General features: G+C 42.2%; 2 protein-coding genes across 3 annotated transcripts in view; both read right to left on the bottom strand.

Annotated features, from left to right (window-relative positions):
• Positions 1 to 4,173: 4,173 nt before the first annotated feature.
• PSMA6 (proteasome 20S subunit alpha 6) lies at positions 4,174 to 12,092 on the bottom strand. Its single transcript, XM_083453492.1, has 7 exons — positions 11,869 to 12,092; positions 10,891 to 10,985; positions 10,221 to 10,302; positions 9,247 to 9,402; positions 7,223 to 7,401; positions 6,066 to 6,160; positions 4,174 to 4,379 (listed from the first exon to the last, which is right to left on the bottom strand). The coding sequence occupies exons 1-7, from the start codon at positions 11,942 to 11,944 to the stop codon at positions 4,322 to 4,324; spliced, it is 741 nt and encodes a 246-aa protein (XP_083309618.1). The 5' UTR covers positions 11,945 to 12,092; the 3' UTR covers positions 4,174 to 4,321.
• A 1,300-nt stretch (positions 12,093 to 13,392) lies between these two features.
• Positions 13,393 to 22,137, bottom strand: part of PRORP (protein only RNase P catalytic subunit) — a 48,709-nt gene continuing 39,964 nt past the window's right edge. The window contains exons 6-8 of one of the 2 annotated variants that reach the window (XR_014514302.1): positions 14,344 to 17,013; positions 13,904 to 14,184; positions 13,393 to 13,593 (exon numbers count right to left, since the gene is read on the bottom strand). Coding sequence is in view for 1 of the 2 variants with exons in the window: in XM_083452724.1 (XP_083308850.1) it covers positions 13,465 to 13,593; positions 13,904 to 14,099; positions 16,865 to 17,013 (474 nt within the window). In the remaining variant the exon portion in view is untranslated. The remainder of the gene's footprint in view (positions 13,594 to 13,903; positions 14,185 to 14,343; positions 17,014 to 22,137) is intronic. The other variant, XM_083452724.1, reaches the window with a different exon arrangement.

Genomic DNA, 22,137 nt, shown 5'->3' with positions numbered 1-22,137 from the left:
ATTGCAACAGAATTTTAAAAGGTATGACAGTAGCTACGAGTTGTTTCTTATGAAGCCATCCCATTAGTGCATGGAATTCCACATGTAACAGCAGGACTCCCCTTTATTTTCTAGCTTGCCCCCCACAACTCCAACATCTGCTCCAGAAGGTTATAGGGGAACCCAGAACAGGTTTGTGGGGACATGGAGGGTAAGGAAGTCCTGTTGTGCATGTGGAAGGCCTTTCACTAATGGACTTTGTTGGATAAAACCTTGTATTTTCACATATACTGTAGAATGAATTATAGCACACTATGGGGCCCTAAAACCCAACTAGGCTCCCTTTATGCTGCAAGAGAAAACTATTACTTAGGGATAGTAAAGGTAAAGGTAAAGGGACCCCTGACCATTAGGTCCAGTCGTGACTGACTCTGGGGTTGCAGCGCTCATCTCGCTTTATTGGCCGAGGGAGCCGGCATACAGCTTCCGGGTAATGTGGCCAGCATGACTAAGCCGCTTCTGGCAAACCAGAGCAGCACACGGAAACGCCGTTTACCTTCCCGCCGGAACGGTACCTATTTATCTACTTGCACTTTGACGTGCTTTTGAACTGCTAGGTTGGCAGGAGCAGGGACCGAGCAACGGGAGCTCACCTCGTCGCGGGGATTCGAACCGCCGACCTTCCGATTGATAAGTCCTAGGCACTGTGGTTTAACCCACAGCACCACCCGCATCCCTTTAATTAGGGATAGTATGGCCCCCCCAAAAAACCACTGTTACAGCAAGTACTTTAATGAATAAAAACCGAGTTGTGCTACTTGCAAAACTGAGCTAAGTTTCAAATCAACAGTGTTGCTTCCTTCTAAACAGGCTAAACCTGTGTGTTCTAGCCTAACTGCAGACTTTATGCCCAAAGCTCATGATTAGGACAGGAACGCTTAGACAAAGTTAACGTGGGAATTCCCTCCAGGCTCTAATCAGAAATGCAACATTTAACCATGGGTTATTGCTGCTCGATAAGTAGGCAAAGAATTGCAAAACTAGGTTGAGTTTCATATACACTGGATTTTTAATGGAAAACATTATTCCAGACTAGTTAATGCTGCTCTTTGACCCCTAGGATTTTTTTTTTTTTAATTCTTTTGAGTCCTCTCAAAAAGCAAACTGTTCTGAGCAGAATTATGAAGGCTAAGATCAGCAAAATGAGCAGCTTTCATCATTTTATGCACACACCAAGCCACACACTAGATAAACTGGTTGGACAGCAACATTTAATTGCCACTTGTGAATTCTATATGGGTGTCAAACAAAGGGTGATTTACAGAACGTCATTTGGAGAACAGAATTAGTGGAGGCACAGGAAGCTTACAGTACTGTTCACATTAAACTAGTGTGTGAAGAAGCCCAGATAATGCTGAGCAATACACTTCATATTTCAGGTTTTTCTATTGCTCATCAAATACTAGAACTGTGCACAGTTCACTTAGGATGAAGGGTTATTTCTACTTCAGCATCTCTTGATACACAGGTAACAGTGTAGCTCACAATCGCCTCAAGCTGTTACAATAGCAGGAGAGATTAAGAAGTGGAGGAAGAAGGAAAAAGGAGTGGAAATGAATACAGTGGTGGCTCGCAAGACGAAATTAATTCTTTCTGCGAGTTTTTTCGTCTTGTGAATTTTTTCGTCTTGCGAAGCACCACTGTGCATTGACGGTTTCCCATAGGAATGCATTGACAGTTTAAAAAAAAAGGCGCAAGACGTTTTCGTCTTGCGAAGCAAGCCCATAGGGAAATTCGTCTTGCGAAGCAACTCAGAAAACGAAAAACTCTTTCGTCTTGCGAGTTTTTGTCTTCCGAGGCATTTGTCTTGCGAGGTACCACTGTACCTGGATAACAGGTCAGTTGTTTCATGTTCTGAATGCAGTTTAGAAATACATTGCTGCTGGGATAACGTGTAACAGGACTGTAGAAGTTAAGAGCTTTAATGAAATACACTTGGGAAAAGCCAGCATAGAAAGAAAATTGTGGTTGCTACCTATCCTAGTACTAAAAGAAAGCAATATTAACTGGGCAAAACAAAAAACAAGGATGGGGCGATTAGCTTTGGTAAAATTGCATATACTTCAATTACTGTTTTAGGATTGAACAGTATCCTTGGGTATATCACAGATAAACTGGGCTGGGGGGGGGAGCGGGACGGGACAGTGAAACCTATTCTCTTGAGAGTACGGTAAGCCCCTTAGCAATCAATATACTTACTTCAAAGTAGGATTGTGCCATCCACTAATTTAAAGACTCACCTATTAACATGATTTATAGGTTTTTTAACACACAAGTAAACTTGAGAACTGTGCTGTTCATAAAAATGGTGGACTTCCTTAAAAACTGCTTTTTGTTAAGAAATAGCAGCTGCAATAACAAAGACGGGGACCTCCTGGTCCAGCTAAAGAGAATTGGAAAGCAATTAAAGCAAAAACGGGGGCAGGGGGAGAATCTATTGAATGACTAAAGAAAACACGGAAAACAGTACTGATATGGCAAAACTTAAGTCACTTGACAAAATAAACAAGGGGAAAATATGGTTTTAATTATTTGGGTCCATTTGGAATAAAGGTGTGAATAAACTGCAGGGTTATTCTGAGTTAAGCTTCTTGTGGTTATAAGATAGTTCCATTTGTGATTCATACATGTTATTCATTTGAAGTTGTCATATTTGCCTTATTAACAGTAATCAAATATGGTTACATATTGGTAACTGGAAAGTTTTAAGACTTGTTAAATTTGTTCGGCTTTTAAGGTGCTACAGAACTTGCTTTTGTATATTCTGAAACCAAATTCATGCCACGCATCTGAAACACTGAGAACTTGTTAGCTTTATAGCAGTCTAGACTTATATACATGTTTTTAGTGAAGTATAAAACTGTAGTGTCTGTTTGGTTTCCTGTCAGTCAACATAGTTCATATCATACATTTCTCAAAGATTCAAAAGCAACCACACCCTGACAGATTTGCATTAAGTGGCTTTGAAAAGAAGACTTGCCGTAAAATGGTAATAAAAACTGGTAGCTGTGAAGGTTCATGTCAGTGAAACTTGACAGGGTCAGCAAATTAAATCCTTTAATAGGACCAAATATTGTAATGTGGCGATTCTCACATTATACAGAACTTCCTAAAGCTACATGGTTAAAAAAAGAATGAAGGCAGTTTAGGGGTGAAGGTGTGGTGTGAAACCTTTTTTTGTAGTTCACTGCAGTCCTAAAATTGCAATAGAAAATATTTAATGCAGCCTATTTTGCCTTGAGTAAATATCTCCAGTTACAGACTTGTACCAGGATGGAAAAATTTTCTAAGGATTTTCCTTTGGAAATGCAAGATAGCAGTGGAAACTCACAAATAAAATACAAACCAGTAAAATATAGGTTTGTACAGTGGTGCCTCGCAAGACGAAATTAATTCGTTCTGCGAGTTTTTTCGTCTTGCGAAGCACAACTGTGTATTGACGGTTTCCCATAGGAATGCATTGGCGGTTTAAAAAAAAAGGCGCAAGACGTTTCGTCTTGCGAAGCAAGCCCATAGGGAAATCCATCTTGCGAAGCAAGTCAGAAAACGAAAAACTCTTTCGTCTTGCGAGTTTTTTGTCTTCCGAGGCATTCGTCTTGCGAGGTACCACTGTACGTTCATTCCTCAAGGAAGAACCTGTTAATTACTTTGATGATTCCCTGAAAAGCTCAGAACCTTATCTCTTAATTCAGATTTTAGAACAACCAAATATGGGTTTATTGAACACTTATTATACATAAAGGTTCGCATTTTTTTTATTATATTTTGCATGTCACTCTTATTTGGAAGATTTTAACATTTAAAATTAGAAAAGAAAGCAAAACAAAACAAAACACCTTAACTCAGTGAGGCTTATTTCTGAGTAGACAGAGATAGAATTGTTCTTTTGAGTTCTTTATTGCTAGCTCTGGAAAAGTTACAAGCTTTCCTGCCTAATGTCCAACAGTAAAGCCATTACTCTGCAGCAGGCAGATTTAAACATAGTACATTCACTCCCAGTTATCTCTGAAAGTACTTTCTCAAAGCTGTTACTTGTGGTTACTGTGGAACTGCTCATAGCTATAACACTGTAAATCTAAACACAGCAACTGATGTAAGAAAGTTAATTGTTGAGCAATGAAGAAATGACAAAGCTTTCCAAAACCACCATTTTATTCGTACAGAGTAAAATACATCAGATAGTGAGCATTCCATTTTCAGCCCATAATCCAGAGCCATTAACAAGTTGGTTTTCACCAGACATTCTGGCCCGAAGTCACAGAATTAGGAATTCTAAATAGAGCTAATCTCTCTCTGCTAAAGCGACAAGGTGTGTATCAATCTCTGCTTCTGTAAGGATCCTAAAGGAGGAGTGAAAACAATGGAAACTATTAATTTTGCGCCTCAAATAGCACTATTAAATACATAATTAGAAAATTCAGTTGAGAAACGTTTTCATAATAAGAAATCTATTTTTGTGCTCTTGAAGGCCTTCATCAAAACATGCACATTTTATAAAACCGTTTTGTGGTACCTCTGAGGTTTTACTTGTTTTGTTTCTTTTGGTTTAGTCTCTAGCTTTGTGGTTTGCTTCACTGGAGTTTTGGAAACAGCAGCTGCCAAGCTTTCCTGAAGCCGAGCACAATCTCCCAAGTCTGAGAGGAGGACAGCAGCTTATGCCTGCAACTGCAGTGGGCTTCATAGTGCTATGAAGCAGGAGGCTTGCTACTTCCAAGCATCTCTGAAGCCCAGTGGGATTTCTACTGAGATCCTGCTCTTCCCCAAGACAGGAGAGAAGCAAGGCCAGTGGCAGCCACAAATTATGGCTGTCTAAGTGTGAGAGCCAGTGTGGTGTAGTGGTTAAGAGCGAAAGACTCGCAATCTGGGGAACCGGGTTCGCGTCTCTGCTCCTCCACATGAAGCTGCTGGGTGACCTTGGGCTAGTCACACTTCTTTGAAGTCTCTCAGCCCCACTCACCTCACAGAGTGTTTGTTGTGGGGGAGGAAAGGAAAGGAGATTGTTAGCCGCTTCAGGTAGTGATAAAGCGGGATATCAAATTCAAACTCCTCCTCTTCTTCTACTAAGCTGTGAAAACAGCCGCCCTTCAAAGCACTAATGAGCCACTTTTTTCTTGCTCTTAGTCAGGCATCCCCAACCGTCGGCCCTCCAGATGTTTTGGACTACAATTCCCATCATCCCTGACCACTGGTCCTGTTAGCTAGGGATCATGGGAGTTGTAGGCCAAAACATCTGGAGTGCCGCAGGTTGGGGATGCCTGCTGTTAGTGAATAGTGTTCAATACACCAAGATAGTGTTAACAGTAAGGAGTCAGTTCTGTGTACCAAGGATAATAAATTAAAACGGGGAAGTGCTGGTGTTTCTGTTAATGGAGCACCATGCTATGCCTGGTTCAAGGCTGCAGATTCTCTCGTCGGATGCCCTTATATTGTTACCACTCATGATGCTGGCATTGCAACACTTTTCTCTTGACAATCTCCCGCTGCTAATTCAGGGGTGCTAATAATCTCTTTATACCCTGTTATACTCCAGTTCTGAGCCAGTGGGTGAATTTAGCAGCGTGTATAAACAATGCATACCCTAGGAAGTGAAATATGCAAGGAACACAGCAGCTCCTCAAGTACTTGGCCACATCCCAAATAGCAGTTACAGGCACGTGTACTTATGCATGCAATCGTATACAGTAAAATGAAACGCTCTAGAACTCCAGTGCAAGGGATGAGGGTTTATTCAAGGAAGTCATCCTATACGCGCAAGCACTTCTGCCTGCACAACAGGACTTCCCCTCCCTCTCCTCTTCCAGTCCCCCCAATCTGTTCTGGAAGGTTGGGAAAACCACCAAAACAGATTTGGGAGGTGCATGGGGGAGAGGATGCAGTGGAACATCCATTGTGCAAGCAGTAGCCCTTGTGCCAACAGGATGACCACACTGGATGGAACTATGAGGTCACACCTAAACCGTCTCATTAAGAGAATGAAATTTAGTTGTGCATAAGCAAAAAGGGAAAGTTCTGCATTCACTCTTTACCTGAATTTAGGATTATCAAGTGTGACAACTCCTACTTCTATTTCAGAAGGTTTGAAGTCAATGGACAAAACAGTGGAGAGGCAGGTTATTGCTGTCTAGAATTGAAATATATAGGAGACATTAGAAACACAGCATATAAAATCAAAATTAAAAATACCACTTTGACATTCAAAACTTATCCTTCACTTCTGTTAAATTTATGCCCTGTTCATGCAAAGCTGAATTAAGAATATTTCGAATGCTGCAGAGTTCTAGCACACTTTTAATTTCTCTGTTGAAGAAGCTGTGAATATGACTATGCCAGCAGTCATTCCTTGCAGTTGGGATTTGTTAAGACAGCTGTGTTTCTAGCAATGTTCAAAGCTAAAAGTCCGACACTGCAGTGTACAGCAACTTACTTTCCAATTTTAGAGTAGCCACTATAGTTGAGGAAAGGAGTGAGCCTTTGTGGGGTGAAGTCAAACTATTTGAAGGTTGCATGTTGCTAATATAATGTTGTCAAAGTGTTTTGACGAAGGCAAGATCAGTCTAGAAAGAAGTGGACACCTGAAGCACAAAATTCTTAAAAATTTAATGTCACCGAGTATCAGCCCCACCAATCTATTGCTCAATACACACATGGAACAATTGTGATGCTAATACAGAGATGTGAGAATGAGGGATGGTGGGAGGGGGAGACACATTGAAAATGTGGGGAAAGCTTTCCCCATTCCCTCTTCCCTACTAAGGCACTGGTTTAGCATTACTGCCTACCCAATAAGCCAACTACACAGGCATTGTTACAGAAAGTGGATACCTAGGAATGTGCAAGAAAAATTAGGCCTTTATCAGTGGGCATCCCACTTACTAGGACAAGTACTTTTCAGCCAGTGATTTCAACTGTCCTCTGCTCCCCAGTGCCACAACTAAAATTAAAGTACTAGCAACTTAAGGCATGAAATTAAACAGGCAATTGGGGGTGGGATGGGATTTTTTGGCTTTTGCAGAGCAGACTTGTGAAAGGTTAAGCAAACATTTTGACTATAACTCAGACGTTTTGACAATAACCATACGGAAAAACTAGAGGGGGGAATGTATGTCACTGTCCCCCATCAAACTCAAATAAGGACTGTCCACCTCTTTGATGCCAAACAAAATTTGATGTACATTTGACTTACCTCCACGGTCTGTTCAAATGTCCAGTCCAATTTTTTCTTCACTTTCTTTTCAAGAAAGCTAGTTGATTCTGTCTGTTTGACTCCTGCAGCTGTAGCCTTAAAACCACAGTAGTATCCTGCTGGATCACACTTGTATACCTGAGGATTGTTTTCTTCATCAATGCCAATCAAAATCATGCCTTTGGGGAAAAAATGTTTGTTTTTTTTAAATGAGTGGAATTCTCCTTTCTCATTCAATGGCTTCATTCTATTCTAGTCAATCTCTTATTACTCTAACAGGCAAAACATGCAGCATTCCACTTGCCATGGGCAGTGTGCAACAGGATCTCTGGCAAGTGTGATGCCTTAATCCCAGCTCCAAAGCTCAGAGGTAGGTGGAGAATTGTCCAGACAGTTGCTTGATGATTTTCACGAACCTCTGAGCTTCAGAGTTCGGATGAAGTCTGGGGGATGTTCGGCAACTGCATGGTCAAAGCACCTCAGAAAAGGAGGCTCCAGAGCAGCAAACGTGGACAGGGGAAAGGTTCATTACTGCTCCTGTTAAGGGTTTGGGGCACCTTCAAGCAGTAACTAATGGTACAGGCTTTTCAGCCTCTTTGCAGGAAAGACATGCTGGGGGGGGGCGTGTTGAGTGGCGCTGCTTCCAAGTTGGCATGTTTCCTGATAGTTTTCCATCCAGAAATGGTGTCGGGGGGTAGAATGACAGATGGGGACTAGTTTTTAGCTTGGCCAGCCAAGGACTGTAGACCTCCATGCACAACTCATTAACAAATGGCTCACCTATATCCGCACAACAGACAATTCATTAATTGCATTAGACTGCAGGCCCAACGCTGCACTGAATCACTAGAGAAAGGGTCGCCTGTTTCTTAAACTTGATTGTTTATTTTGCAGGACCTAAACCCCATGATGCCAATTTTAAAGGTGAAACTGTTTTCTATTTTAGAACGTAGTTTGAAATATATTCCCTTTTTCAAAATACGTTTTTCTTAAAATGCCAACTTCCAAATTTGAAAAAAGGGATAGGAACAAAACCAAAACAAGCTCTTCTTGAACATCTGCAAAGCATCTTGCATTGCAATCCAGTATTATTCGAAAGTAGAGATTGAGAAAAATGTAACTGCATTACATGGAAGTAACTTTCTTTCAGAGTGTCTTGCAACAATATTACCTGAAACCAGATTCCTTAAGAGCAGGTACTTCCAATAAATCAGTTTCTCAGTAAACAGGTCACCCTGAAAGTACTTCCAAGCATAAAATCTAAGTTGGATACAGTGTTTTTTAAAAATGCTCAAATACTTAAAACTGATTTCATTTGATGCTTTTCAAATACATATCTATCAGTCACGACTAGAAGGTTGTGTAGAATATGTGGTATTGCCACAAGACATAATCAAATCTGTTGCATAACCTAATAAACTCAAGGCAAATCTGAATAAAGGGAAGACTAAGATAATGCTAGTTGGTAGGTCCCAAAATCTAGAACAAAAACACCTAGCAACAGGACCTAGTAACCTTGATGCATACTAAGATGCAGCATGAAATTCTTTTCACCAGTTCATTTGACAAGTAGACTGTACCTTCAGCTGCTGAAGCAGCAGCTTCAGCAGATTAAATTATTGCCTTTGTAATCTTATGTGTTTTTGTGCAATTTACAGGCAGCTAACCAGTGACAAATTGGAATGACCCTGGTTCCATTTTCCTCAGAGATACAAAGCGCAAGTATCTGTTTGAGAAACTGTCTCCCTTCTTCAGTGGGATGAGGTTGTAGGTGAGATGAAGACACTGCTCCTGGGCAAAGGGATCAGGAGTTTCTTGTGAGGTTTAAGCTGTCCAGGTTTCTGTATTGATTGCCTTCAAATACCATCACGAAAGAAATTCATGAGAACCACAATGGGGTTGAATTACACTTTGCTCCATGCAGAAGCAGCATCTTCTCAGCAGTATCCCACTGCACAATATTTCAGCCCTAGCATCCCAAAAGTTCTGAAATGTTACTTTCAGTTTATATTTTTCATACTTACAGCAACCAAGAGGCCTCATTTCAGCATTTTGTGTGTAGACCTGAGAAATGTCTGCAATCCTTTTACACAGCATGTCCACTGGAATGTCATAGCCATACTTATACTTCCAGTTCGCAGCCTCATAGCGGGCTCTCTGCACCTGGGACCTACTGTCAGCTGACATAAATAAAGAACTGAAATCATTCCCATGCTTCATGTAGTCAATGTAGTTTCAAGAAAAAAGCTATAGGCAACTCCCCATTTACACATGTTCAATATGTGCACTACAGTGCACACACACATCACACCGAACCCAGAAGTGACCCCAAAACATTACAAAAAGAGGCAAAATTGCGTATTTGTAGGCTTTTTTCAATGGCGTTTCAAATATATGTGACATCACTTAAACATGTGGTGCCTTGGAACATAATTCCCATGTAAATTGTGAGTTGCTTGTACAGTCGTACCTTGGTTTGCAAACGCCTTGCGACTTGAACATTTTGGCTCCCGAACGCTGCAAACCTGGAAGTGAGTGTTCAGATTTGCAAATGTTCTTTGGAACCTGAATGTCTGAGGCAGCTTCCAAATGAGTGCAGGAAGCTCCTGCAGCCAATCAGAAGGCATGCCTTGGTTTTCGAAAGTGAAACGGATTTCCAGAACGGATTCCATTCGAGAACCAAGGTACGACTGTACTTAAAATCTGAATACAAAATTAATTTGAAATATTTCTCCTACACCTCCCGTAGACTGGATTAATAAAATCATTTGTACCACTCTCTCCCCTCCCAGGGATATCTGTGCAAGATACAAAGGGTTAAGAGAAAGTTTCCCATTCAGAAATTGGTAAGATTTGCTTACTTTCAGAGGCAGTACTAAATCAAATGCCTCTGGCTCATAACAATTCACTGGATATTAACAAGAAGTCTTATGTTTTGACTCCATATCAACATTGCACATCACCATCCATTCGCTCTCCAGGTGGGTAATTCTTATACCTGTCATTCCTGTCATTACGCAGCCAATGTTTTCAGTTATTCTGAATAAGTGAGTCACTGTGCTAGAATCCAGTAGCTTGTCCTAATGGAGAAAGCCAAAGAATAGTTTTAAACAATATTCTACTCAGCCAAATGAAGGTTGCCACATTAAGAAAACAAAAAACTAAAAAGTGTAATTGTCACTAACACTGTCTTCAAACAACATCACTGTCCAGTACTATTAAGATGAAAATAAGATGGTGCAATGGAAAGCCTGAATGACCTTTTCTCTTCACCCCTAAATACCCTGGCTGGTGACAGCCAGACTGGGGTGGAAGTGAGAAGTGTTGACTGACTTAGTCTATGGTGGGTTGAACTCTTTGATTGACACCAGGATCAATCTGGCCACCATTCAAAAGATTTAAGAAAGCAATGCCCAGTGCCCACTTTGGGGCTGTGCATTCTTGACTGCGATACTCTGCAGTGGGAGTGGCCTTACCCAAGTGTGTTTTCCCAAGAATTCCAAGTCTGATTCTTTATAAGCCTACTTAATATGCTCCAGAGAATTCTGGTACTTTTAAGTAACAAGAATAAACAGCAGAGGAGTTAATTATTAAGGATCAACAAGAGCAAATTATCCAAGCGTATAATAATAGAAAAGGAATCAGATGCTCAGGATACTGCTACTTACAGGTACTTTCTTCTGTGTGACAATAACTGCACAGTCCTTTCCGCGAACAGCTACTGATGTGAGGCCACCCTGGTTTATGGCCTTAAATGCATACTCTAAATGGTACATTAAACATAGTCAGGAGATTTGACAACAATGCTACATAGCATATATAGAAGCTCCCAAATGCAAACTCTGTTTACTCATCTTCAGTAGTACTTTATAGAAAGTGATACACAACTTGAAATCATTGTGGTCATACATTAGGTCCCCCCCCCCCATATTTCGATCTAAAGAGCATTTAACACAACCAAACTCCTATAGTTTTACACCCCTCATTCCACAGTTATAAGATGTGCTTTTGTCCATACTACTAGATACTTGAGTTAACTTTGCAATGCTGGAGTGTCCTGCTGCTAATCATAAGGTTCACACTCTCTCTTCACTTCAGTTTTGCAAAAGCACCTGGGAGTTTGCTTTTGTTTTTTAAGCTGAAACCCGTTCCGTTCCCCTGTCCCAATTATCGTAAATGTGCAACGAACAGGGTGATCTGATGCGAAAGAAATCAAGAGCGCCGAAACTTCAATAGTTGTTAAGGGAGGAGAATATTCAGCAAGTGCAACTTCGTCATGAAAAGGATAGCGAAAATCCCCCCCCCCCCCTTCGCAAGCACTGGGGTGCATTTTCCTTTGCAGCAGACTCCTTTCGGTTTCGCTTTTAAACAAAAACAGCTTTTTCGCTGCACGGTCCTGCCCTTCTTTCACAAGATGCCCAGGCACCATGCACGGAGGAGACCCATGACTACCGCGTTCCTGGCACTTTCCCTCTTGCAAGCGGCTGCGGGAGAGGCAGAGGCGCCCCGCATATCCATCACCTGCTCCCTCTTCCCAATACACGGGAGCGGGCGGCTGCTCCCCTCACCGCGCCCCTTTCCTCCGATGGGGCCGGAGAGAGGCGGGGCCCTGGGCCGTGACGGGGCAGTTCCTGCCAGACACTCACCTACTTGGTAGAGGCGCCCCTCAGGGGAGAAGATCGTGATATGCCGGTCAAAGCCGGCGCTGGAGCCTCGGGACATGGTCAGCGGGAGGAGGAAAGGTGGTCGTAGCGGCGATGGGGGGGAACCGTCTGCGGACGCAGCATGCAAGGGGCTGCTTCCAGGAGCAGCAGTTCGGGCAACGGGGAGTGCTTCCGGGGTCACAGGTTCCCGCGCAGGCGCAGCCGGACAAGGCAGCCGCCGGGAGCAGAGCCGTCTCCCGCTCACTTCCGCTCCGCTTTTGCTCCTTAGTCATTGTCTACAACGCGCAAGCGCAGCAAGAGCAAGCGGGCCGGAGAGTAGCTTAAAGCTTCTCCCCCCCGCCCCCCGACAGCTACCGCCAGGCTTTCGAGCATGCTATCTGATTGGCTCCGCTATCTGAAGGGATGCGCGAAGCTCAAGCGGGCGCCTCCTGTGCCTGCGGAAAACTTCTATTTCGTGTGCAGGAAATTAAAAGCCCCCTCCCTCGCAATAGCCCCCCCAGTTTCTAATGCCTGCACAGTGTAAAGGACCATCAAAATATCTGTCATAGTATGTGCCCATCTTAATGAACGTAACTGAGGGCGAGATTTAAGGTTAGTCCCTTTTTAGGTAAAGGGACCCCTGACTGTTAGGTCCAGTCGTGGCCGACTCGGGGTTGCAGTGCTCATCTTGCTTTATTGGCCGAGGGAGCCAGCATACAGCTTCCGGGTCATGTGGCCAGCATGACTATGCCGCTTCTGGCGAACCAGAGCAGCGCACGGAAATGCCGTTTACCTTCCCGCCGGAGCAGTACCTATTTATCTACTTAAGTGCTTTCAAAACTGCTAGGTTGGCAGGAGCAGGGACCGAGCAATGGGAGCTCACCCCGTCGCAGGGATTAGAACCACTGACCTTCTGATCGGCAAGCCCAAGGCTCAGTGGTTTAACCCACAGCGCCACCCACGTCCGATTAGTCCCTTTTTAATGATGCCTTATATTGTACTGTGGGCTGTTCATTGAGCCCCATTGATGAAAATCAGAAGCACCGAACCACCAACCCTTCTCTGGTGTATCTTTCTTGGAGGCTCACTTCATGGTAAAATGTGCTTGGACCCTGCAAATGGCATGTATATAACCCAAAAGCCCCCCACCGCCTCTAGTAAAACCGCAGCAGCAGAAAGTCACGGAGGTGCCCAACTGAGAATTTGGGAGACTATGAGCAGTACTACTAAAGTAAGTGGATAACACTTTCTTCATCATAAACCGAGAAATATTGGTGCAGAGAAGCACCTGTGTGGAGTTTCTGGTAAAGAAGTCAGAACAAAATGTCTGAAATAGAGACATTGGTGACAATCAGGAATCTTTTTTTAACAAAAAATCAAAGATGAAATAATTTTTTTATTTAAAAATTGGCTATATAATATTCTCCACCATTTCCAATACGTTATAGAAATAATAAAATGTGAGTTGATAAGTTTCAGGGATTCGATCAAATGCAGGTCTCTTGCATCAGAACATGAATTCCATAATAGGTACATGGTATCTGCTTTATTTGAGACAACAGTGCCATGTGTACATTTTTGTTCAGAGAAATGCATCCTTTATTTCTGTTGAAGGCAAAGCCATTTTGTAGGCACTTCATAAGAAGATCTTTCCAAGACGTTGTCATCATAGGGAATATGCCATGTGTTCCCTGTGGTCTGCACGATTGTATCAAAATTCAATACAGACTGTTAAGTAAGGAAAGAGAAATAACTGTTAGTTTTTACTTCCTATAAAAATATGTGTGCACATCTCCCAACATACATTCACAGATATGTTTGGTAAACAGAATAGGTACTATGGGAATAAAATCCCAAAGAAATTATTTTGGGGGATGGCCAGTAAATATTACACCCACTCCACATTACCAACTGAATCCACTGATGTTATAATTTAATCATATTTTAAATCAGTTTATTATTCTGTGATGATCACATGCAGCCATTTGCCATTACTAGAACTAAATCAGCAGGAGGAGTGCATTAAAATAAAAAATACCTCAAACTTTATCCTCTTTCCTGGTATGTAGTCAGATAGTACCATCTGATGTCCCCGCTGCCATTTAAAGAACAGCCGTCGAGTTAGACTGTCAGAGAGGCAAGCCTTATGATCACGTAATAGATCTCTGGTAACAAATCTACAGTGACTTCCTGAGTGAAGAGTGGCATAGAGCAGGAATGGATCATCTTCAGACCTTTAAAAAGAAGGTGGAACATCACACACTGTTAAAATGCTCAGAAGCTCATTTAAACTGTTCTCATTTGTTAATTATGAAGTTACTAAGTTGCTTGACCCTTTCCTATCTACATTTTTAACATCCACATTTAAGAAAATAGTATTTTTAAAAATAGAAAACCATTGTCCTCTTTTCACTATAATCTGATACAATATAAGCTTGCAATCTAAAATAACTATCCAAACCAAAACATAAATGTAGCTAATTCTAACTAGGAACTATCTTTCATCTATCAGATATAAACATAAAATAATTAGGCCTAGCTCTGCACAGCATGAGAAACAATCTTATCATCCAAACTTTAATCACCAGGAATTTTTTTAGTCTCTATTACAGGGATTTTGAGGGTGTTAGGGGAGGGGTAGTACCTCTGGTGGAGAATACATCATGCTTCTGGGGCAGTTTGTCTACCTTTGGTCCCCACCCTGTGCTCTCACCTGTGGCTCCTAGAAGCTGTCAGCATGCAACAGCAGCCACACCCCAGTAATGGCTTTGATTGGCTAGTAAACCAGGTGAGGGTAGCTGGTGAGCCTCAAACCCTCAGCGTATTAGGGACTTCCTGTGTATGCAAATACAAGCTCCAGTGGATTGAGCAGACAAGACCAATAGTGGTTTCTGCATGTGCTGCAGGGGGAAGTTAGGGGCAGCTGGGGCTTATCAACCTGCAAAAATAGCCCGTCTAAAAGAAGGAAAAAACTGATCCTAAACCTCCGCTGCCTTGTGGGATATCTTTGGGAGAAAAATAAGGCTAAGGAGTAAACCCTACACAAATCCAGAGTGGAGTCCCTAAGACGGTTGGATGGCAACTTGCCTCCTTCCAGCAACTTCTGCAGCCAAGCATATTGCTCTGCTTTCCTTTGGACCACATCAATGAAGCCGGGGGGGGGTGGTATTTTTCTATGGGCAGCCCAGGACCTCCATACACACTGCCCAGGCTTGTGCCCTGGGGAGATCACTTCCCCAGAGACGCATTCCACTGTCTCTCAAAACAGATAGAGGCCAACAACAGCAATTGCAGGGATGGCTAATGCATGGCCCTCAATTGCTGCAAGACTACAACTCCCATCCTCTGACAACTGGCCATGCTTACTAGGGCTCATGGTAGTCCAGTGACATCCAGAAGACCACAGATTACCCACACCTGGTCTGGTGGATGGCTTTCAAAATTTAACCATTTAATAAAATTGTGCCTCTCAGTTTCACAGCGGATTTATTTTCAAAATTTTACAGAAGCCCATTCAATTGTACTAAAATAAGGCAAGCTTTTAAGGATTATAGAGTTTTGCTGCAAAAATAACACCAGAGGTAATTGAAATAGGTAAAGCTTTGTTGAGCGCTCTTTGTTAAGCATTTCAGGATATTCTGCTTCTCTCTTGGCTTAACTGATTCTGGAATCAATTTTGGGCCCAATTCCAAGTGCCAGCTTTGACCTATAAAATTCTACACAACCAGATACTTCATTATCAGGTAGAATACCAACCAGCCCGGCCTTTAATGGTGAAGACTGAAACACCTTCTACATGTACCTCCTCAATCTGAAGTTTAAATAATAACCATGAGAGAAAGGGCCTTTTCATTGTTTTCGGTCTGGTAAGCAATGCTGTCCCTAGTGAATCTGTCCCTCCATTGCTGTCCTCCTGGTACACACACTCCAGCCTTTTAAGGTCATGTTATTTTAGCCCTTATTAGTGATTTAGCTCCTGTGATTTATACCGCATTTTAGTACGTTGGATTTTTTGTACTTGAGTTTTATGTTGAGCTGGATGTTTAAAGTCTATGACACTTTTTATTGTATGATGTTTTTGTACAACCTCCAGACTAGAGAACTCATTTTATAAGACACCCAACAGACATAATAAATAGTATTCAAGCTTCTCTTTTATCTTCTCTGTTTTGACAGACGCTTCCATGTGATGAGAAATGTAATTTTTCCCAGTGTGTATGTGAGCACTGCCAACACTTAATAGTAAATCAAGGCTATGTCCTAACACAAGATACAAGGTTGCAGCCAATGTTAATCATTGACCCATTGAAATTAATAGACATGACTGAATTAGGTCCATTAATTTTAATGGGTATACCTTGAATTAGTTGGGTACAGCCCACTGTATGTGCTTCATTTCATTGTGTTTCCAGAATGAACTATACATGGATGTAAGGAGGAGAAAGTATTAGAGAAAGAGATTAAATGGATAATGAGAGGTGTTTGATCTTTCGGCTGAATGCTCAAGTCAACCTAATTTCTCTATCACAGGCTGCTCATCTAGCAGTTCTGGACAGTTTTGCCGATGCCAATTTGCTTGATCTTTTGGATGAGAGAGGCATGTTTTAACGAGCTCAGCTTAGTCTGATAAACACCTCGTCGGCTGCTTGGCCTTAATGGCTAGGATGGCACACTTACTGTGTTCAAATGTGGTTGGGAATACAAAGTAGCTGATCATTGATTAAATACCTACAAGGCAAAGCTGCACTACTGAACAGCGACAACAAAAGACCTGCATTTGTTTTATATTACCTTGGGCTGGGAAGAGATTTAAATATTGCAGAGAAGTTGAAAATTAAGAAATGCAACCCATCAAGAATGTACTGTTTATACAACTAAAAACATTTGCCTTAATTGATCAAACTGAGGGTCTGCTTGTCAAAGTGTCTTAAAGCTACAACTTAAATTTAGTACAGTATAAATGTTTCTGAAGATGACATTGTTAAACATCAGAACATACATGTTTTCAGTAAAGAAGAAGTGTGCTTTCTTCTGCAGAGCTGCCATATCATTTCTGTGCCACTGAGCAGATTTCTTCAGCATGTGTTTGCGCCCCAGTACAAGCATCCGTGGATTCTGCTGTGCTAGATAGCTGACCACATTCAGCAGCTATGGGAAGGAAGAAAAAGAAGCAGCAAGCATTCAGTGAACCAGCATTTAAGAAAATGAAGACATAAACAAGCTTCTAATATATGGACCAGGTCTTGCATTCTTGTATTTCTAGCTTAATTCTGGATAAGACATTGTCCTCTATGGACAGATCCAAACCTCTGAATTACTGCAGGCCACTGCTGAAGCTGAAATTACATTTAACAAATAAGCCCTTAGCACAGGGAGGCTGGGATCTCGGGCTCAAGGACCAAATACAGACCTTTCTATCTGGCCAGAAAACCACTCCCTAGGCTACATACTCTCCCAAGCCAAACCCTCACCAGCCCTGCTTTGCACCCTGTTTGAGTGCTTTTGCCTGTCCGCAATGTGTCACTGAACTCTGGTAATACTTCTTGCTTGCCTGGATGGAGGACAGAGAGGAGCATGTATAGAAGTTAGCCTACTGTCCAAAGATAACATTTACTCTTCCCACTTTTGCCTCTGACCATTGGCTTGTGATGCCCTTTCACACCACAAAGGTTGTCCAGAAGGGAATGTGTCCCCTTGAGCTGAAAAAAGTTGCCATCCCAGCCTTAAGTGAATATAGGCTGAACATTCAGAAAAAGCAATATAGGTGCCTACACTTCTTCCTTGACTTGCCACTGCAGTTAAACGCCCACCTTCTCACATTTTTGGCTCATATTTTGGTTCTCTCCCCTTGCATTCCTACCACCATCCACCCTCAATATCTGGGGGGGGGGGGGGAGAGAGAGTGCATTGAAACTGTAGAAATGGTTAGGAGTTGGCTGGCAGTGAAACACAACAGGAAGCCAAAGTTATAATAGGAAGGGAGGGTTGGAAGTTGAATCACAGCAAGGATGAGCACAAAGCCTAGGCCAGCTCACATGCTCTTTCCGCCACAAACAGGGCGAGGTTGGCCCAGCTTGAACTAAGAGTACCTCCCAAGATGTCACACAGCATTTTGGGAAGCCAGCTGTGCTGGAAGCCGCACAAAAGTACAGATTTGGACATTGCTTCTAGCATAGCCCTTGAATTGTGTCCATCCGTATGGTCAAACTGGCCTTGCGCAAAAGCAGTAGTCCTGTTTGAAGAAACCTAGCTTGGCCCTATCTAAACTTTGAAGGCAGTCTTCAAAAGCCTGATTTCCAATGGAAAAGACCTGTGATCACTGTGGAGTACCTGAAAACAAATCCTGCAAGAATTCAGGATGGCAAAAAGCTATCCGTACTCAGATAAATAGGAAATTCTGTGTTCTTGTTTTGTTTTAGAACCGCTGAATGCCTCCTTCTACCTGTTTCCTTTTATAATAGTCTGCCTCTAATTTTAGGCGTGGATATTACTGTGGTGGTCTATACATAGCTACAATGAGATTTCCTGTCTGGTTATGCTACTCCCACATATAACTGCTTCTTAGAAAAAGAACACACAAGAGAAACCACTTTCTTTTAGTCATAAAGAAAACTGAATGGTTAGAATGGTTCAAATGGTTTGAATGAGTGGATTTTAAAGCAAACGTTTCTTGCTTTACAATTGCACATATATTCTCCCTTCCAATCACCAAATAATAGTTAATAATTATTTCCAAAAGGCAAAAACTATATTTTTGGGTGTCCAACACACTGCAGATTTCTCATTACCACTGACCCGATTCAGCAGGTCTCTTCTTGCATTCTAATGTTAAGATCAGGCCCCAAATGACACACTGCTAAAATCTGTCTAAAGTCTACTTCTAGATCTTTAAGGAAAACATAAAAGCCCACAATAAAAGGTGGAAAGAAACAATTTCGCTTTGCTGTTTCTTTATATTCATCAGACTATGTCTGAAAGCTTCCACTCACTTATAGCCCAATCTTCAAACAACTGAATCAAAGAAAAATGTTCTGAGAAATGGCTGGCACTCACACTAGTCAAATGCTAAGGGCTGTTGCTTTAGAATGGAAAATATTCACTGCTCAATGGGACAATCTGTTCTTAAGAAGCTCAATGGAAGTTCATTTTAAAATGTGAAGAGGCCTGCTTCTTTTCTGTTGAGAATATGAACCTATGGAGAAAAATATAGTAGCTGACAAAGGGGCTCTGGCCAAATGTGAAAAATGGAAGGGACTGAGGTGGGGCAGGCAGCAGGGCACATGGGCCAGCTAACACATAAAAAAAGATAAAAGCAGAAAGACAAAACAGATGAAAACCACAACATATCATAGGTGATAGTACTTCATGAACTCCCATGTGGCTGCTTCCAGAAAGCACCAATGCCGGGCAAGTTGAGCAAAATTTTCAAACACAATGTGAATACAGATATAACATATTTTTGAGGAGATGCTGCAATTCTTTATACCCTGGTATAATATTGCATTCCTATTCACTACAAAACAACAACACTACCCTGAGCCAGCATCCAGTGGATATACCTGGGGATCAGTACTGGGTTTGTCAATATGCTCTTGGAAACATTTGCCCTTTTAAACTATATTATTCATTGTTAAACTTATTACTTGCCTTTCACCAACAGGTCCCAGGGTGGGTTAAATTAAAAGCAGTTAAAATAGATTATAATCCCAAGAATAAAGTAGGCCCTGAAAACACTTTTCTGGTGTCAAAGGCCAGGCTAAAAAGGTGTGTCTTCAGCATTCGCTGAAAGCTGTACAGTGGTATCTCTGGTTACGAATGCTTCTCGTTACGAGCTCCGCTAACCTGGAAGTAACTGCTCCTGGTTGTGAACTTTGCCCCAGGATGCAAACAGAAATCATGCAGTGGGAGACCCCATTAGCGAAATCACGCCTCAGTATAAGAACCGTTTCAGCTTAAGAACAGACCTCCGGAACGAATTGAGTTCGTAACCAGAGGTACAACTGTATAGTGAAGAAGCCAGGCACACCTTGGTGGGGAGGGAACTGGCATTCATGTTTTAGATTTTGCATCCTGCATTCATTTAAAAGCCTAACCAAAGCCATCCAACAATAAGAGTAAAATCAGAAAACTGAAACCTGGATTGCAGGGTTGACAAAACAAATGTGTAGCTGCCCTTGAGGGCCTTATTTTTACCATGGCACTAGTAACACTGCACACTTGTAATCTCTCTGAGCCATCTGATCAGCCATTCTCAGAGACTTGTCAATATTTTTTGTGCTTTCCAGTTTCTTCTGAATTCTCTCCTCACTTCATAGATCAATAAAATCCAGGGTGCTTATCAGGCTTCCATGGCACGTCAAGCACAAATGGTCAATTTAGAAAAACCAAGGGGAAAGTAGAAGAAATGATTTGCTTTTCAGGAATGATGTAAATTGTGTGATTATACTAGGTAACTAAGGCCTGTGCCCCTGCTCACTGCACTCACCAACCACCTACCTGCCATAATCTCCTTCACCAAAGTCACCCACTGCCTCACTTTTATCTCACTTAAGCCACCTGCTGCCTCCCTTCATTCCTCATTGAAGCTACTCCTCGCCAAAGCCACCCACCTCCTTCCTTTACTTCTCATCAAAGCCACCCAACCACCTGCCTGCCTCCATCACCAGTTCTATTGACGTCTCCCCACTCTCTGATTCTGCTGTGATGGTCCAAAAATGCTGACAGCCCCATTTGCTGTCACACTGTAGTTCACAGCAGCTAAGGAAACTACAGAATGACAGTACAGTGGTGCCCCGCAAGACGAATGCCTCGCAAGACGGAAAACCCGCTAGACGAAAGGGTTTTCTGTTTTGGAGGCGCTTCGCAGGACGAATTTCTCTATGGGCTTGCTTCGCAAGACGAAAATGTCTTGCGATTCCGGGGGGGGGGGGGGTTTCGCTCTCCACCCCCTTTTTCTAAGGCACTAAGCTGCTAATAGCCTTTTAGCAGCTAATCCGCTAATCCCTTAAGCCTTTAATAGCCGCTAATAGCGCTAATCCGCTAATGGGCTTGCTTCGCAAGACGAAAAAACCGCTAGACGAAGAGACTCACGGAACGGATTCTTTTCGTCTTGCGAGGCACCACTGTATTCATACATTTTTTTAATGTATAGATTTTTTAAAACAGCCCTGGAAGCTTACAGTGAAGGGCAGGTAAGAAAACTAATTTTAAAAAATACTTTAAATAATGCAACCTTTAAAAAAGGGAGAGGGGGGAAAAAACTTAATTAGCAAAAGAAGTGCAGACAATCGAAGTCAATAAGAAATGATTGAAACAAATGTGAAAATGTGGTGTGTGTGTGTGTGTGTGTAAGAGAGGTGGTGAAAGAAGAAAGGAACTCAAGAGGAAAAGAAGAAGAAGAAGAAGAGTTTGGATTTGATATCCCGCCTTTCACTCCCTTTAAGGAGTCTCAAAGCGGCTAACATTCTCCTTTCCCTTCCTCCCCCACAACAAACACTCTGTGAGATGAGTGGGGCTGAGAGACTTCAAAGAAGTGTGACTAGCCCAAGGTCACTCAGCAGCTGCATGTGGAGGAGCGGAGACGCGAACCCGGTTCCCCAGATTACGAGACTACTGCTCTTAACCACTACACCACACTGGCTCTGGTGGAATTGGCAACTTGAATGCATCCCCTGAACAGCTGGGTGATGCCCAAGCATGTTGACAGTGTGGTGAAAATTCCCCTGGTTTTTTTTTTAGATGGTTGCATCGCTACAAAGAAAGTCTGTCAGCATTGTGAATGGCAAATAGGAATTCACATGCACAAAATATGCTTTGTCCAAGTTCACATGATACCAAAAGGTACCTTGTAATATTGGCTTTTGCCTTAATATTTAAAAAGTTTTAGGTGCCTCTCCAAGTTTTTTGCGCAGATAATACTTAGGTGTTTTCTCAGTCCTAGCACCCCACCCTCGCTGTTCCTCCTTCCTCAAAGGTCAATGTGACACCCCAAATCTTGTTAGTCTGTTGGCAGAAGAGGAATACTGATTTGTTTACCTTATTTGCTTTTGAATCCTGCCCCATCTTGCACTGAGACATTCAAGTTAGAATGTAGATATAAAAATATCCCATTAAAATATATAACGTTCACACTTAGTTCAAAGGCTGGCTGTTTCTCCCAGATGTTTACTGAAACATGCTTCTGGTTAGCACTGCAAAATGGAATTCCAAGAGCATAGATGAATCATCAAAAGTTGATGATGAGCAGGTGAAGTGAAGACCTACCAGTATGAG

The sequence above is a fragment of the Podarcis tiliguerta genome (genome assembly GCF_965153285.1).
Source record: "Podarcis tiliguerta genome assembly, chromosome: 1".
Classification (NCBI taxonomy): Eukaryota; Metazoa; Chordata; class Lepidosauria; order Squamata; family Lacertidae; genus Podarcis; species Podarcis tiliguerta.
Note: the sequence above shows the minus strand (reverse complement) of the source record. Positions and strands in the feature narration are given on the sequence as shown.

Coding starts and splice junctions, on each gene's coding strand:
- PSMA6 (XM_083453492.1), bottom strand. CDS start 11,944: ATGTCCCGAGGCTCCAGCGCCGGCTTTGACCGGCATATCACGATCTTC. Junction 10,303..10,890: donor TCACACAGAAGAAAGTACCT/GTAAGTAGCAGT, acceptor TTTCTCCATTAG/GACAAGCTACTGGATTCTAG. Junction 7,402..9,246: donor AATGAGGCCTCTTGGTTGCT/GTAAGTATGAAA, acceptor TTTTCCCCAAAG/GCATGATTTTGATTGGCATT.